The following is a 16159-nucleotide window of genomic DNA, read 5'->3' as shown; positions in this document are numbered from 1 at the left end:
TGTTGAGCCATGTATCCCCCATCTTGTAACTGTGGATTTGGTTTCTTTTTCCTAGGTGCAGAACTTGGCATTTATCCCTATTAAATTTCATTCTGTTGTTTTCTGCCCAGCGCTCCAGCTTATCAAGATCACTTTGAATTTTGTTTCTGTCTTCCAGAGTATTAGCTATCCCGCCCAATTTTGTGTCATATGCAAATCTGATCAGCATTCCCTGCACCTCCTCCTCCTCCAAGTCATTAATAAAAATGTTGAAGAGCACTGGCCCCAGGACTGAGCCCTGCGGTACCCCACTCGTTACCTCTCCCCAGTTTGAGAAGGTCCCATTGATAAGCACTCTTTGAGTCCGATTCTGTAGCCAACTGTGGATCCACCGGATCGTTGTTTCATCTAGCCCACTTTGAGCTAGTTTGCTCATCAGGATATCATGGGGCACTTTGTCAAAAGCTTTGCTGAAGTCGAGGTATATGATGTCTACAGCATTCCCACGGTCCCTAAGGGAGGTGACTTGATCAAAAAATGAGATCAGATTCGTCTGGCAGGACTTGTTCTTGACAAATCCATGTTGGCTTCGAGTCATCACTGCATTGTTTTCAAGGTGCTTCCCGATGGATTGCTTTATCATCTGCTCCAGAATTTTCCCAGGGATGGATGTCAGACTGACTGGTCTGTAGTTCCCAGGTTCCTCCTTTTTACCCTTTTTGAAGATAGGGACAGCATTAGCCCTCCTCCAGTCATCTGGCACTTCACCTGTCCTCCATGATTTCTCAAAGACAATAGACAGCGGTTCTGAGAGTTCTTCTGCCAGTTCCTTTATTACTCTAGGATGCAGTTCATCTGGCCCTGGAGATTTGAACTCATTCAAAGTAATTAGGTGTTCCTTGACCATATGCCTATCGATCTCGAGCTGCAATCCTGCCCCTTCAGCATGTACTTCGCCTTTGCCAGGGGGGTTATAGACCCTCTTTTGGGAGACGACCGAGCCAAAGTAGGAATTGAGCACCTCTGCCTTTTCTTTGTCATCTGTTATTGTTTTGCCATCCTTATTTAATAGCTGAACAACAATTTCTTTCCTCTGTCTTTTACTATGCATGTAGCTGAAGAAAGCCTTTTTGTTTTTAGCATCCCTTGCTAACCTCAGCTCCTTCTCAGCTTTAGCCTTCCTGACACCATCCCTGCAATTCTGTGCTACCTGCCTGTACTCTTCCTTTGTTACTTGGCCTTCTTTCCACTTCCTATATGTGTCCTTTTTTGTTTTCAGGTCATCCCTAAGCTTGTTGTGAAGCCACATTGGCTTCTTCTGTTGTCTTCCACCTTTTCTTCTTGTTGGAATTGTTTGTAATTGTGCCTTGAGAAATTCCTTTTTTAAAAGCTCCCACCCATCTTGGACTCCTTTTCTCGTTAGCGTCGCTTGCCATGGGACCTTACTGATCATTGTTCTGAGTTTATTAAAATCAGCTTTCCTAAAATCCAGGGTACGCGTTTGACTACACAAGGCTTTTGCTTCCATTAGAACGAAGAACTCAAGTACAACATGGTCGCTTACCCCCAGAGTTCCTGTAACTGCTCCTTTATCCACTACGTCATCTCTGTTGGTTAGGATCAAGTCAAGGATAGCCAATCCTCTAGTTCCTTCCTCTACTTTCTGTACGAGGAAGTTATCCACCACACAACCCAGGAATTTCCTGGAGGGGCCATGTTTTGCAGAATTTTTCTCCCAACAAATATCGGGGAAATTGAAGTCCCCCATTACTACGACATCATGCTTCCTTGAAACATTGGCTATTTGCTTTTCAAAAGTTTCATCCTTGTCTTCTCTTTGATTGGGTTGCTGGTAGTAGACTCCGACCATCAGGTTCCTTTTATTCTTTGCTCCATTTATTTTGATCCAGATGCTCTCGATAGGGCTACCAAACTCATCCTCCTGTATTTCTGATCAGAGATATGTATTTTTCACATACAGTGCAACTTCACCTCCCTTTCTGTTCCTCCTGTTCTTTTTGAACAAGTTATATCCTTCAATTGCTGTATTCCAGTCATGAGAGTCATCCCACCAAGTCTCAGTTATATCTATCAGGTCATAATTTCCCTCCTGTATTAAGAGTTCAAGTTCATTCTGTTTGTTTCCCATACTCTGGGCATTAGTATATAGACATCGAAGACCATGTGCTTCATAGTCTGGCTTTCTTCCTACATGTGTCTGAAGACCATTATTGGGTGCTATTAGAGCTTTTCTCTCCGTTGCAGTGCATGCACCTACGTCCATTGTTACCCCCAACATTACAACTCCCTTCCCCAACAGATTCAGTTTAAAGCCCTCCAGATGAAGTTCTTCATGCTGTGGCAAAACACATTCTTCCCAGCCTTTGTGAGGTGCAACTCATCCCTTGCCAGCAGTCCATCTTCCAGGAAGTATAGCCTGTGGTCCCAGAATCCAAATCTCTCTCGTTGGCACCACCTTCGTAGCCAGTCATTCACCCGGAGTATTTTTTGTTCCCTTTCTGTCCCTCTTCTAACTACTGGAAGGATGGATGAGAAAACTATCTGGGCCCCAAAGTTCTTGAGTTTCCTTCCCAAAGCTTCAAAGTCTGATGTGATTTCTTCGTAGCTCTGCTTGGCGGTATCATTTGTTCCCACATGGATGAGAAGAAAGGGATACCTGTCAGCGGGCTTTATGAGTGCAGGCAACCCTTCATTCACATCTCTAATCCGTCCTCCCGGGAGACAACATACCTGGCGAGTCCACGGGTCTCTGCGACATACTTGGGTCTCGATCCCACGCAGCAAGGAGTCTCCCACTACTACCACTCTTCTCTTCTTCTTGTTGTAGGCCTGGGTTTCATCGCCTCTGTTTGACTGACCTTCAGCCTCTTGCTCACTCTCATGTAGGTTCCCCTGTGATTCTTCCTCTGCAGGCTGTCCTCCAGTCTCATCCGCAAATACCTGGAATTGGTTCCACAGCTCCACTGCTTCCACTGATGCAGAGTGGCGTATAGTTCTTCTTCTCCTAACTGTCACCCTTTTCCAAGGAGCATCCTCTACTCCATTTTTCTTCACCTCAGCATTTCCCACTTCTGCCTCATCTTGCTGTTGCTCTTCAAGCTTCTGGTCTTCCCTTTGCTGCCGTAGTTCCCTCATTCTGTCCAAGAACTCTTCGTGTTCTCTTATTCCCTGGAGGGTCAACAGTCACCACTCCAGTCCACTTACTTTTTCTTCCAGCAGCGTGATCAACTTGCACTTGTTGCAGGTGTAGGCCATGTTGTTCTCAGGCAAGAAAACAAACATTGCACACACCTTGCAGGTCACCACTGGAGAGTCTTGTCCTTCCATTGCCTCTTTTCCCTTTTTGTGTCTAGCTTTCTGATTGTTGTAGACTAGCCTGTGCCTGCTCCTCTACTCAGTAGAGGTTAAAAGCAGAGTCCCACTGGTGTGGAAGTGTGTGTTACAAGACAAATAAATGAAAAAAAAGTTAGTTAAAAAAGAAAAAAAATGTTAGGGGCCTCCCCCTTGACCTCCCCTGGCGAACTTCCCTGGCCAACTCCTGTTTGCTCCCCCTGTTTGCTCACTCTGATCGCTAGCTCTCTGGGAGCTTGCTTGCTTCTGTAGTCCCTGGACCAGCTGGAGCAGCTTGTTCTGCTTTGCTCTGGTCAGCTGGGAAGCGGGAAACGGACTGAAGCTTCCTGCCCACTCAGCTGCTGGGAGTACTCAGGCCACCCCCCCTCCAATTCAGTTGGAGCTCTCAGAACTGATGTTCTGTCTGATGCTCTGTCCTGTTCTCTGTCCTGTAAGAACCGATGTTTGGTTCTGTTAGGACAGGTGGAATGTCTGGGTGAGAACTGGCGCTCCACCAGGCTTTTATCCTGCGATTGAGATTGCTCCTTCACGGAAGTTTGCGGGCTCTTTACATGATGCCATGACCCTGCCGTGACCCTTCTGCACTAAATGCCCTTTGTTCCGTTTTTAAATAGATTGTAGATCACGAGCTATCAAATTACCTTGTTGTGTTCCGCTTCAGTTTCCTCTGGAAAAGAGTTAAAGCGGTAAGGAGCAAGATCAATGAAAGACAATGGAAGACTCAGACATGGGGAGAAGGAGGAGGGAAGGGAGGGCGTGTAAAGGGAGTCAGTTGTGATCCTGCATTTAAAGCGGAAGGAGAAAGCCCTGTTTTAAATGCAGGATTTTAGGCTGGTGTAGAAATGCACCCGATGTTTGGTTCTGAAGTTTTTGTATTTTATCTTTCATATTTAAATGATTGCTTATAAACTTGCTTGTTTCTCAAAAAACAGAAATTTCTCTAACAATTCGTTATTTTTTCCAAAGTTCCTGTTGCACAAAATGTGCCTAAGTTTGTTCCCTCTAGGAGGGGTATGCCAATATCCCCCTAGAGACACAAAGAACTCTGAGATTCAGTCCAACACAATTTTATTTGACAGGAAACAAACACGCTACTTGGGTGGATTCTCGCAGCTAGCGCCACAAAGGAGAACCACACCCTGGGTGGTTTTGGTATAGCTTATATACACTCTGGTTACGTAACTTGTTGACGTGTCTTTTCAAGCAGGGCAGGAAGCGATCTAGCTGGAACTGGTTCTAACTGCAGACATGGCGGTTTTGCAAGGGTGGGGGAACTCCTCTTGGGACTTTCCACTGTAGGAGGCTGCCTGAGATGGCTGCTGCTAATTTAAGATGGTGTCTCTTTGGTTCTATCATTCCCAACTGTGAAAGAACTGGGCATGTTTAGCCTTGAGAAGAGGAGACTGAGGGGAGATGTGATAGCACTCTTCAAGTACTTGAAAGGTTGTCACAGAGAAGAAGGCCAGGATCTCTTCTTGATCATCCCAGAGTGCAGGACATGGAATAATGGGCTCAAGTTACAGGAAGCCAGATTCTGGCTGAACATCAGGAAAAACTTCCTGACTGTAAGAGCAATACGACAATGGAACCAATTACCTGGGGAGGTGGTGGGCTCTCCCACACTGGAGGCTTTCAAGACGAGGCTGGACAGCCATTTGTCAGGGATGCTCTGACTTGGATTCCTGCATTGAGCAGGGGGTTGGACTCGATGGCCTTGTAGGCCCCTTCCAACCCTACTATTCTATGATTCTATATGGGGTGATATATTTTCTTCATAGTTTCGTCAACAATGCTGAGACAGTTCCCCCCCAAACAGGATAACATCTGCTTCTTTCATAGCTCCTGTTTACTTGTCACAATATTTTATCTTCAGTTATTTTTGTCATAACTACATATAAGCAGATATGTGGATAATAGTCCAGCAAGCAGTTATCATTTCCCCAACTTTCTTATCTGATGCACGTTTTTCCTGACCTTAGGTGGGAAACTTTGCTTTTCCTGAATATTCTACCTTGCTTTTCTCACGTCAACCAGCTTAGACGTCAGTGAGAAGTTACAGCATGTCAGCACAAATGGCTTTGTTAGAATGCCTTCTATTAGAATCAAGCTGTTTCAAAGCTTAATATCTTCATTTCATTTGCTTCTTTGTGAAAATCCTAGCTTAGGAGAGTTACCCCATTGAGGCCTACAGAGGCAAAGGAAAAAAAGGTGAGGCTTAGACGCCTGGGTTTCTCTGTTGGGAGGGAGTATCCCTCGGAAGAGTAGTTTCATTTCCCCGGTTAAGTCTCAGTTTCATTTCTTCAGATTTGAAGCAATACTTTCAGGTTTGGGGGAGGAAGTATAAAAAGAGAGAGCCAGAAAGATCAGGGAGTGAGAGCAGAGTCACAAGACCAGAGCAGAGCAGGAAGGAGCAGCCTAAAGGAGTCTAAGTATAGCTAGGGTAAAGGAACTTGCATTTTTGTGCTACCTGCCTGTACTCTTCCTTTCTAGATTGGTCTTCCTTCCACTTCCAGTATGTGTGCTTTTTTGTTTTCAAGTCATCTCTAAGCTTTTGGTGAAGCCACATTGGCTTCTTCTGTTGTCTTCTGCCTTTTTTTCTTGTTGGAATTGTTTGTAAATGTGCCTTTAGAATTTCCTTTTTTAAAAGCTCCCACCCGTCTTGGACTCCTTTTCTCATTAGAGTTGCTTGCCATGGGACCTTACTGATCATTGTTCTGAGTTTATTAAAATCAGCTTTCCTAAAATCCAAAGTACGCATTTGGCTACTCAGCTTTTGCTTCCTTTAGACTCAAGAACTCAAGTATAACATGGTCACTTTCCCTCAGAGTTCCCGTAACCGTTACTTGATCCACTAAGTCATCTCTGTTGGTTAGAACTGAGTCAAGGATAGCCAATCCTCTTGTTCCTTCCTCTACTTTCTGTAGGAGGAAAGTATCAGCAACACAAGTCAGGAATCTCTTTGTTGTTGTTCAGTTGTTCAGTCGTGTCCGACTTTCGTGACCCCATGGACCATAGCACGCCAGGCCTTCCTGTCCTGCACTCTCTCCCGGAGTGTGCTCAAGTTCATCAGGAATATCTTAGAGGGGCCATGTTTTGCAGAATTTGTCTCTCAACAAATATCAGGGAAATTGAAGTCCCCCATTACTACTACATCATGCTTCCTTGAAACACTGGCAATTTGCTTCTCAAAAGTTCCATCCTCGTCTTCTCCTTGATTGGGTGGCCGGTAGTAGATTCCGACCACCATGTTCCTTTTATTCTTTGATGCATTTATTTTAACCCAGATGCTCTCGATGGGGCTACCAAGCTCATCCTCCTGTATTTCTGATCAGAGATATGTATTTTTAACGTATAGTGCAACTCCACCTCCCTTTCTGTTCCTACTGTTCTTTTTGAACAAGTTATATCCTTCAATTGCTGTATTCCAGCCATGGGCGTCATCCCACCAAGTTTCAGTTACACTTATCAAGTCATAATTTCTCTCTTGTACAGGTTCGTTCTGTTTGTTTCACATACTCTGGGCATTAGTGTACAGACATTGAAGACCATGTACTTTATAGTCTGGCTTTCTTCCTACATGTTTCTGAAGACTATTATTGGGTGTTATTAGAGCTGTTCTCTCTGTTGTGATGCATGAGCCTTCATCCATTCTTACCCCCAACTTTAAGTCTCCCTCCCCTGTAGGATTCAGTTTAAAGCCCTCCTGATGAAGTTCTTCATGCTGTGACCAAAAACATTCTTCCCAGCCTTTGTGAGGTGCAACCGATCTTCCAGGAAGTATAGCCCGTGGTCCCAGAATCCAAATCTCTCTCGTCGGCACCACCTTCGTAGCCAGTCATTCACCCGGAGTATTTTTCTTTCCCTTTCTGTCCCTCTTCTAACTACTGGAAGGATGGATGAGAAAACTATCTGGGCCCCAAAGTTCTTGAGTTTCCTTCCCAAAGCTTCAAAGTCTGACGTGATTTCTTTGTAGCGCCGCTTGGCGGTACCATTTGTTCCCACATGGATGAGAAGAAAGGGATACCTGTCAGCGGGCTTTATGAGTGTAGACAACCCTTCAGTCATGTCTCTAACTCATCCTCCTGGGAGACAGCATACCTGGCAAGTCCATGGGTCTTTACGACATACTTGGGTCTCGATCCCACACTGCAAGGATTCTCCCACTACTACTGCTCTTCTTGTTGTAGGCCTTGGTTTCATTGCCTCTGCTTGACTGACCTTGAGCCTCTTGCTCGCTCTCATGCAGGTTCTCCTGTAATTCTTCCTCTGCAGCCTGTCCTCCAGTCTCATCCTCAAGTACCTGGAAATGGTTGCGTAGTTCCACTGCTTCCACTGGTGTAGAGTGGCTTCTAGTTCTTCTGCTCCTAACTGTCACCCTTTTCCAAGGAGTATCCTCTACTTCATTTTTCCTCACCTCAGCAGTTTTCTCTTCTGCCTCAGCTTGCTGTTGCTCTTCTAGCTTCTGTTCTTCACTCTGCTGCTGTAGTTCCACTGTTCTGTCCAAGAACTCTTTGTGTTCTCTTATTCCCTGGAGGGTCGCCACTCGCCACTCCAGTCCTCTTACTTTTTCTTCCAACAGCGTGATCAACTTGCACTTGTTGCACGTGTAGGCCATGTTAATTGCAGGCAAGAAAACAAATATGGCACAGACCTTGCAGGTCATCAGCACTGGAGAGTCTTTTCCTTCCATTGTCTCTATTACCTTTATGTTTCTAGCTTTCTGATTGTACCGGAATATCCTGTGCTTTGTCCTCCATTCACTGGAGGTTAAAAACACCAGCTCACACTTTGCCTTTGTCTCCTCTTCCACTGCAACTCCCCTGGCCAACTCCTGTTTGCTCTCCCTGTTTGCTCGTTCTGATTGCTCGCTCTCTGGAAGCTTGCTTCCTTGTATAGCCCCTAGACCAGCTGGAGCAGCTTCTTCTGCTCTGCTCAGCTAGGTGACAGGAAACAGACTGAAACTTCCTGCCCACCCAGCTGCTGGTATTACTCAGACCATACCCCTTCAATTCAATTGGAGCTCTCAGGAGCTCTTGGTGAGCACACGGCGACTCAGAATGAAAAGGACAGCCCCCTGGGCTTACTGCAGCCCACTCACCACTTTGCCTTTGTCTCCTCTTCCACTGCAACTCTCCTGGCCAACTCTGGTTTGCTGTCCCTGTTCGCTCGCTCTGATCGCTCACTCTATAGGAGCTTGCTTCCTTGTATAGCCCCTAGACCAGCTGGAGCAGCTTCCTCTGCTCTGCTCACCTAGGAGACAGGAGACAGACTTATATTTTGATTTTATTTTAAAGGGAACTGCCAATCACATTTTTATTCCTTGGAAGAATTGTATAAAAATTTCAGGATGAATTGCCCCATCAGAGGAAATAATGTCTGCCAAATTTCAGAATGATAGCCACAGGGGATTTTGTGCGAGGGTAGCCTTGACATTTTGAGGTCTCCAAAAGAAGATATCTCCCTATGTTCCTTGTGGACCACTGTTCTGAAAATTACAGACAGCCTAGAGTTGTCCCTACATAAGAAACCACCAAGGTTTCAGAAGGATAGGTGCAGCAGTTCATGTGGGAGGGGAATTCTCCAAGTTGGGGGAGGGAGTGACTTGCTTTCCCTTCAATCCCCACCCCTCAAGAGTTTTTGCCTAAATTCATATGAAAATGCACCGGTCATTAGAGGTGTTCCCCAGGCAAGAAACCTGCAAAGTTTCTGAAGGATATTTTGTTGTTGTTCAGTCATTCAGTCGTGTCCGACTCTTCGTGACCCCATGGACCATAGCACGCCAGGCCTTCCTGTCCTGCGCTCTCTCCCGGAGTGTGCTCAAGTTCATATTCACTGCATCGGTGATGCTATCTAGCCATCTCATCCTTTGCCGTCCCCTTCTCCTTTTGCCTTCAGTCTTTCCCAGCATCAGGGTCTTTTCCAGAGAGTTTTCTCTTCGCATTAGGTGGCCAAAATATTTGAGTTTCAGCTTCAGTATCTGTCCTTCCAAGGAGCACTCAGGGTTGATTTCCTTTAGGATAGACTGATTTGACCTCTTTGCAGTCCAGGGGACTCGTAAGAGTCATCTCCAGCACCACAGTTCGAAAGCATCAATTCTTCGGCGCTCAGCCTTCCTTATAGTCCAGCTCTCACAGCCATACATTACTACTGGGAAAACCATAGCTTTGATTAGACGGACCTTTGTCGGCAAGGTGATGTCTCTGCTTCTTACTATGCTGTCTAGGTTTGCCTGCCATAGCTTTCCTCCCAAGGAGCAAGCGTCTTTTAATTGCTACATGGCTACAGTCACCGTCTGCGGTGATCTTGGAGCCCAAGAAAGTAAAATCTGTCACTGCTTCCATTTCTTCCCCTTCTATATGCCAGGAAGTGATGGGGCCAGATGCCATGATCTTCGTTTTTTTAATGTTGAGTTTCAAACCAGCTTTTGCACTCTCCTCTTTCACCCTCAACAAGAGGCTCTTTAGATCCTCTTCGCTTTCTGCCATTAGGGTGGTATCGTCTGCATATTGGAGGTTGTTGATAATTCTCCCAGCAATGCAAATTTAAAATTACTAGAATTTATTTACACCAATTTATTTAACATTTCACGAATGTTAGCAGCAGGGGAACCTGGCTGAGAAGTGCTATTGCACTCATGTCCTGCTTGTGGGTTTCCCGTGGGCATCTTGTTGGCCACTGTGTGAGCAGAATGTTGGACTAGATGGACCTTGGTCTGACCCTTCTTATGTTCTTAAATATAGAGTGAGCATATGCAGAATGTCTTTCTTTCAGCACTGAACACTTACATTCTCCCCCTACTAATTCTATTCCCCTCCATGCAACCATCCCTCCTCATCCTACCATCCTCCAGCAATTCTTTTTTCCCTTCCTTCCCCCTCTTCAAAATTTCATTGCCAGCAAGCTCCCAACAGTGGGCATGTAAGAGCAGAAAAGTAGGGGGACAGAGAAAAAAACAATGAGCAGACTGTGGAAAGAAAGGTGGCAGTCTCCCCTCTAATTTAAAAGGCTGGTACATTCACACTAGAGTCCCTATTGGTCTGCCAAGGGCGTGCGTCCTAAGGCCTCCTAGTAACAGCAAGGCTACTGAGCTCAGAGGGAAGAAGCAGGCTTGTATTAAGTAGGGCTGTGCACTGTTTCAGATCCGGATCCAAATTCCAAACTGAAGCAGGGTGATTCGGACCAAAACGGTCAGGATCCGAAGCGGGTCAGGTTACTTCAGATGATTCTGAAGCCCTGACAGGCTGTCTGGGAAATGTAACAATTTCCTTAAGATTAGGGAGGGGGAGAGGAGTTGGGAGGGTGGAACTGAGCCTTGGCAAGAGACATCTAGCTGTCAATAGGGCTGAACCCAGCAGTCTCCAATCACAGTGGGGTGATTGTGAATAGGGTGCAATCACTACTCTATAAGGAATCCTGACCTGGATTCCTGCATTGAGCAAGGGGTTGGACTCGATGGCCTTGTAGGCCCCTTCCAACCCTACTATTCTATGATTCTAGGAAAGGCTTCAGTGTTTGGGCTATTTAATTTAGAAGAAAAGCAAATAAGGGGGGAGGTTCATAAAATTATATGGAATGGTGAAAGTGGAACAGTGCAATAAATAAGCCGAGTTCAGTGTCCCCAGGTAATGTGTACTGCAGCCAAACAGATGTTTAACTTTTCTCTTCCTTTAATGAGGAGCCTCAGTTCATCCAGTGAAGCTGAATAGTGGCAGATTCAGGACAGACAACAGGAAAGTACTATTTGCACTTCAAAAAAAACTTACACCAGAGAATAGGGATAGTGACCTCCTAATGGTCATCTTAAACAACTTCCGATTAGGATCTTCAATCCTCTGTATGGCTTGACAGTTTTTATTCTTTGTTTTAGTCTTTGAGAAAAGGAAACTTTATGCATGGCTAGCACAAAAGCCATTTGACATAACTGCCTATAATTTGGCAGTTTCAATCAGCTCCATAAGGGCTGCCAGGTCCCCAAATTCCATGCACTTACATTACAGCACAAAAAAACTATAGCTCTTTGCTTTGACAGATATTCTTGAAAAAACACATTTTACCTGTGTCTAGCACAAAAGCCATTGGACTTTTCACAAAAGCCTGAAATTTGGCAAGTTCAATCAGCTCCATGGGGGCTACCAGGTCTCCAAATGTCATGTGTATATCATACAAACTAAAAAGGTTATGGCTGTTTCTGTGTTCCAATGCAAGTCAATGGGAAAAATGTTAAAAAATGGCAATTACGACCATGCCCGTGTGGACCCTCCTCTAACAATGCCCCTGGGAAGGTCTATGGGAAGTTCTATTTTTTACAAACTCCCCAAAACTGAAAAAAGAGTTGCTGCTGCTATTTATTTTGTGGTGGACATGATGGTGCCTAATTTCACTAAAATTCTAGATTCCTCTGTTGATTTCTGTGAATAGCTCTCATTACATACATTTTAAAAATGGCTTCTATCTGAACCGGGAAATAAGCTATAATGATAAAGCAATGCCTCATTCTTTTTCTTGCCTCTGTGGTGTGTTTGGGGGGGGGGGGAGTTCAGAAGTTCTGCCACATGACCAGAAATAATTTTGTTCATCTGTTTTCATCATAGAGATAGTCATCTCAAACATCTTTGTTAATGTGCATAAGTGTCATACATCTCCCCTAGTTTTCTGCATGGCGTAGTTTAAGTTTTACATGTGAGAGGAAGAAAGACCTGTGGAAGTGAATGGGGCAAAATGGACACCTGGTTTTGCCCTTGGAAAGGGTTTGAAGAGATGATGGAAGTGACAATTTAGTAAGGCTGATCTTGGCTGTTAGAACTTGGGGAGTGTGGGATATTTTTCTTTCTGAAAGGATAAATCCAAACCAGCCAAAGATGGAATGTACCCCAGTGCATTGGAAAGAGGGCTGTAACGTCTGTCACACACTATAAAGCACTATTAATTCTTGTAAACTGCCCAGAGAGCTTTGGCTTTGGGGCAGTATAGAAATGAAATAAATATTTTACAGCCCTGGTCATTGTACAAAAGGCTGGCAATGGTTTATTAGAGGTTCCTAATGCTGGGCTACATTGTAGGGATGTCATAAATTCATTATTTGCTCTCCACCCCACAATATGGGAATAACATCACCCAGACTACACTTCAGGATTTTTATAATCCAGTTTCAGCTTCAGACCCCCTCCCAAGATGTAACTTGTGGTTAATAACTATGGACTCTGGGCCTGTTTGCACATAAAAGTGGCAAATCGTGTGTTCAACAACCCAAAGTTTAACCTAACAACTAATTGTAGATTAATTTTGGATTGTTTAACTCACAAATAACCCAAAGTGTTTGGACATCACGAAGCAGCCATAATCGGGCCAATCGGAGATTGCATATTCAGATCAGATTATAAACCCACGATTTGCAGCCATGTGAACCGGGTCAGAGAGAGAGAGAGAGAGAGAGAGAGAGAGCGCCTTTTCTGTTTGTCTCCTAGGGCTATGGTTTCCAGCCACATTATAGCCATACGCTTAATTAAAATAAAATCTCATACGTTGTTCCGCTTCAGATGGACCGTGGGCACTTGCTGTTGGTCTCGTGGGATGGAAATGAAAGCTTCCCATATTAAAAGAATGGAAAAATCCACGATTTTAACGTAGCAGTGATTGTCACCTCAAAGAAAAGATAGCTGAAAAGACATGACGTCCTGTTCGTTCTAACTCAGGTTTTGGTCTGCGTGAAATACGTTTTTTTTTTTTTTTAAAGTTTTTACGCATTTCAAAGTTCGTGTCTGCACGCAAGTCGAGGCTTCTGTATGCAACTGAGCACAGGAGTTGGGCTGGGAGGTTTGTTTGACTTTTGCCACAGCCCTAAGGGTGTTTTGCAGGGGAGAATTTGGCCGGAAATCCAAGCGAGCCTCTGCCTGACACCACCCCTGCCACCGAACCTGCGCGACCGACCACATCTCGGTCAGCCGGCCGCCCCCAGAGCGGGGGCGGGCCGGGCAGAGCAATTAGAAATACATCTTAAAGTGTTGTTTTTTAAAAGCCCATATACCGCGTTTTCCATACGACCTGAGGCCTGAGCGAGAAAAGCAGGCGCCTCGGCCTTCGCCGCGATCCCTGCCAGGCACAGCTGCGCGGCCCCGCTCGGCTTCTGAGCCCGGCCTCCGCCCAGGAGACAGGAGGAAAAGGGGACCCGGAAGCTTCGCCCCAGACACGGGGCTCGTCTTCCAGCAGCTATCTCTACGCTCACGGCGCCCGCGCCCCAGAGGCGCGCGAGGCTCGGCCCCGAGAGGCGCGCTCCGCTGCGCGCAGTGACGGCGCGGCGATGGGCGGGGCGCCGGGCGAGCGCCCATCGGCGGCACTGGCAGGAGGCGCTGCCGGGTCGGCGCGGCGGTTCTGCGCGGAGCCGGCCGTTGGTGAGGCAGAAGCGCCCCGGGTGCCGGGTGGGCGCGAAGGCGAGTCGTCCCGCGCAGCGCGCTCTTCTCGGCCGCGCGCGCAGGCTTGGGGCAGGGGCGCGCCATGGAGGGCGCCGGCGGATCCGCGCGCGGAGGTGGCCGCGAGCGCAAGAAGGGCCGGAGCGCCGAGGAGGCGGCGGCAGCCGCGGCGGCGGCGGATCCCGGCGGCGGCAAGTCCCGGAAATTCGTGAGTGTCGAGGGGAGCGGGGGCCGGGGGCCGGGGGCCGGGCGCGGGGGGCTACCAGGCGAGCCGGCCCTGCCCGCCTCTCCCGCGGCAGGTGGAGCTGGGCGCGGCCGCCCTCCCGCGCCCGGCAGATGTCCCGCCGACTTGCCGGGGCAGGGCGAAGCAGGAAGTTTCCTCGCTTCCTGGATCCGTGCAGCAGCGAAGCCCCGTCCTGCCTGCCGGCGAGCCTCCGCGCGCGCCTCGCCGGCGCCAGGCGCTGGGAAGTTCTTCCCGCGGGCTCCGAAGTTGGGGCTGGACGGGCGCTGGTCGTAGACCTCCTCTGGGGCAGCCCCCGCGCGTCTCTGCCTCTCGCAGACGCTGCCTAAAGATCCTAAGAGCGATGCTGGATGCCCAGGCGGCTCCTGTAGAACGTACTCGAGGTGCTGCTGTTCGCCTTGCCAGCTTTGGGATCGCGCTGACAGCCTGCGCGCGCGATCTGGCCAGCAGCACAGCCCCGATCCCGCTGTCCAAGGGCTCTCCTCGCTGTGCAGGCTGAGAGCCAAAGGGGCTGCAGAGGGGAAGTCTGTGCGCAGGTCACCTGAGGGCTTCTAAAGCTGAAAAACGGCCGTAGGGTGGTATCTCTGTTTCCCCCCAGAGGACCAATAACAGGTCTGGCAGCGGGGGTGGTGGGGCGTTAGCTGGGAGCACCAAGGCCCTGACCTGGGCTGCTTCCAAATGAGGCGTTTATTGTGGGATTGCCGTGGCTCATTCGCTCACATGTTACAGGGGGCCCATCCGCCGTTGCCATCCACTTGCAATCCTCCCGTGTCTTCCCAGGGCTGCGTTTGCCTTTTTCCATATCGCAGGACATCCAGCTTATTTTGGAGAAGGACAGAAGAGAGTAGTGCAGTCTGCAGAGGTGTACATGTTCTTAGTGCTAGTCTTTTGTCTTTTAAAGAGGCCTTGTTTTTACTGGGCAGCTGAACCTACCGCAGCTCAGCATTCATTTGCTGTACCCTTTGCGGCGGGTGCTATTTTTGTCACCCATTTATTTTATTTGTAATTGATCTTTTAAGTAGGAATAAAACATTTTTTGGTTACAATGTTTTAAAAGTATATTAAAATATACTTTTAAATTATCATAAATAAAAACAACACAAATAAATGCCTCTTAGATCAGGGGAGGGGAACTGAGCTGGGCTGGGGGCTGGATGATGTAACAGCGTGTGGCCAAGTCCCTGGATGTCATCATTCCCTGACATGCTTTCCAGACCGTGCTTGAGGTTAGTGCGGCATCCCCGATCAGGGAAGGTGTGGCAAGGGTGAAGCAGCCCCAGCCAAAATCATGGGTGGAGAGCTCCAGCCGCTTTGCCTGTGCTGTAACCTCCCTCATGCCATGTCCACTTCTCCCCACCCCAAGCCTCGAGGGGGCTTGGTTTTGACGACTCCTCCCCTCCCCAAGACTCTAGGGGGACTTGGGGAGGCTCCACGGCAGAGAATCTTGCTGCCATCTCCAATCAGTGCTGAGATCATGGGGAATCCAGCCTCCTTTGCAAGCCCCCCCAACTCCTGAGGGTGGGGCTTAGGCAGGGGGTGGAGCATGCAGAGGGAGCCAAAACCTTGCCAAGTCTGATGAATGGGGTTTCCCTCCACTCACTTGAATGGAAGAGTGTTGCAGTGCCCTGCTGCTATTTTTTTTTTTAATGATGGGGGAAAACTCCTCTCATGCACCACCATTTTAGCAAGGTGGAATGGGGTTTTAAAATTATTTTTGAGCATTACAGCACTATACCGCTGTAATGCTACTTTAAAGAAAATGTAATATGGCATCACAGGGGTATAGCACTGTAATCCTCTTTTATTCAAGGTATTTCTCTACTTGGGCTCATGCTCTGTACCAATCAGGAGGAGTTCTTCCCTTTAAGCTAAACACAATTTAAAGAAATATATATAGCTAGAAAAGTGTTCTAGTGCTACTTAAAAGATTTTTTTTTAAAACCTACCCTTTAAAGATGAAAGAGTAGAACTAAGGGTGTGGACAGAAAGTAATGGGAGGTACACAGAAAAAGCACAATATCTTACAACAGAAGAGCAACCATCTATTAGTGCTAGGAGACAGCCGTCTGGAAGCATCGCTGGTTCCCCTTCCTCCCTCCCCCATGGCTGCTTTAAACTTTCAACATTTCACAGGTGTTCCGATGATAGAGCTCCTGCAGTC

At 47.3% G+C, this 16159-nt stretch overlaps 1 protein-coding gene across 4 annotated transcripts in view; it reads left to right on the top strand.

Annotated features, from left to right (window-relative positions):
* Nucleotides 1–16159, top strand: part of DIAPH1 (diaphanous related formin 1) — a 189257-nt gene that overhangs the window by 10838 nt on the left and 162260 nt on the right. For 3 of the 4 annotated variants that reach the window (XM_084850933.1, XM_084850931.1, XM_084850934.1), the window contains exon 1: nt 13655–13965. The exons of the other annotated variant lie outside the window; for it this stretch is intronic. In XM_084850933.1, coding sequence (XP_084707059.1) covers nt 13843–13965 — 123 coding nt within the window. In that variant the 5' untranslated portion in view covers nt 13655–13842. Of the gene's footprint in view, nt 1–13654; nt 13966–16159 lie in introns of those variants that run through there. 4 annotated transcript variants of the gene reach the window in all.

The sequence above is a fragment of the Heloderma suspectum genome, chromosome 4 (genome assembly GCF_057233095.1).
Source record: "Heloderma suspectum isolate Gila_16-S chromosome 4, 16-S_ref, whole genome shotgun sequence".
NCBI classification, from domain to species: Eukaryota; Metazoa; Chordata; class Lepidosauria; order Squamata; family Helodermatidae; genus Heloderma; species Heloderma suspectum.
The sequence above is the reverse complement of the archived record's forward strand: the minus strand, read 5'-3'. Positions and strand labels throughout refer to the sequence as shown.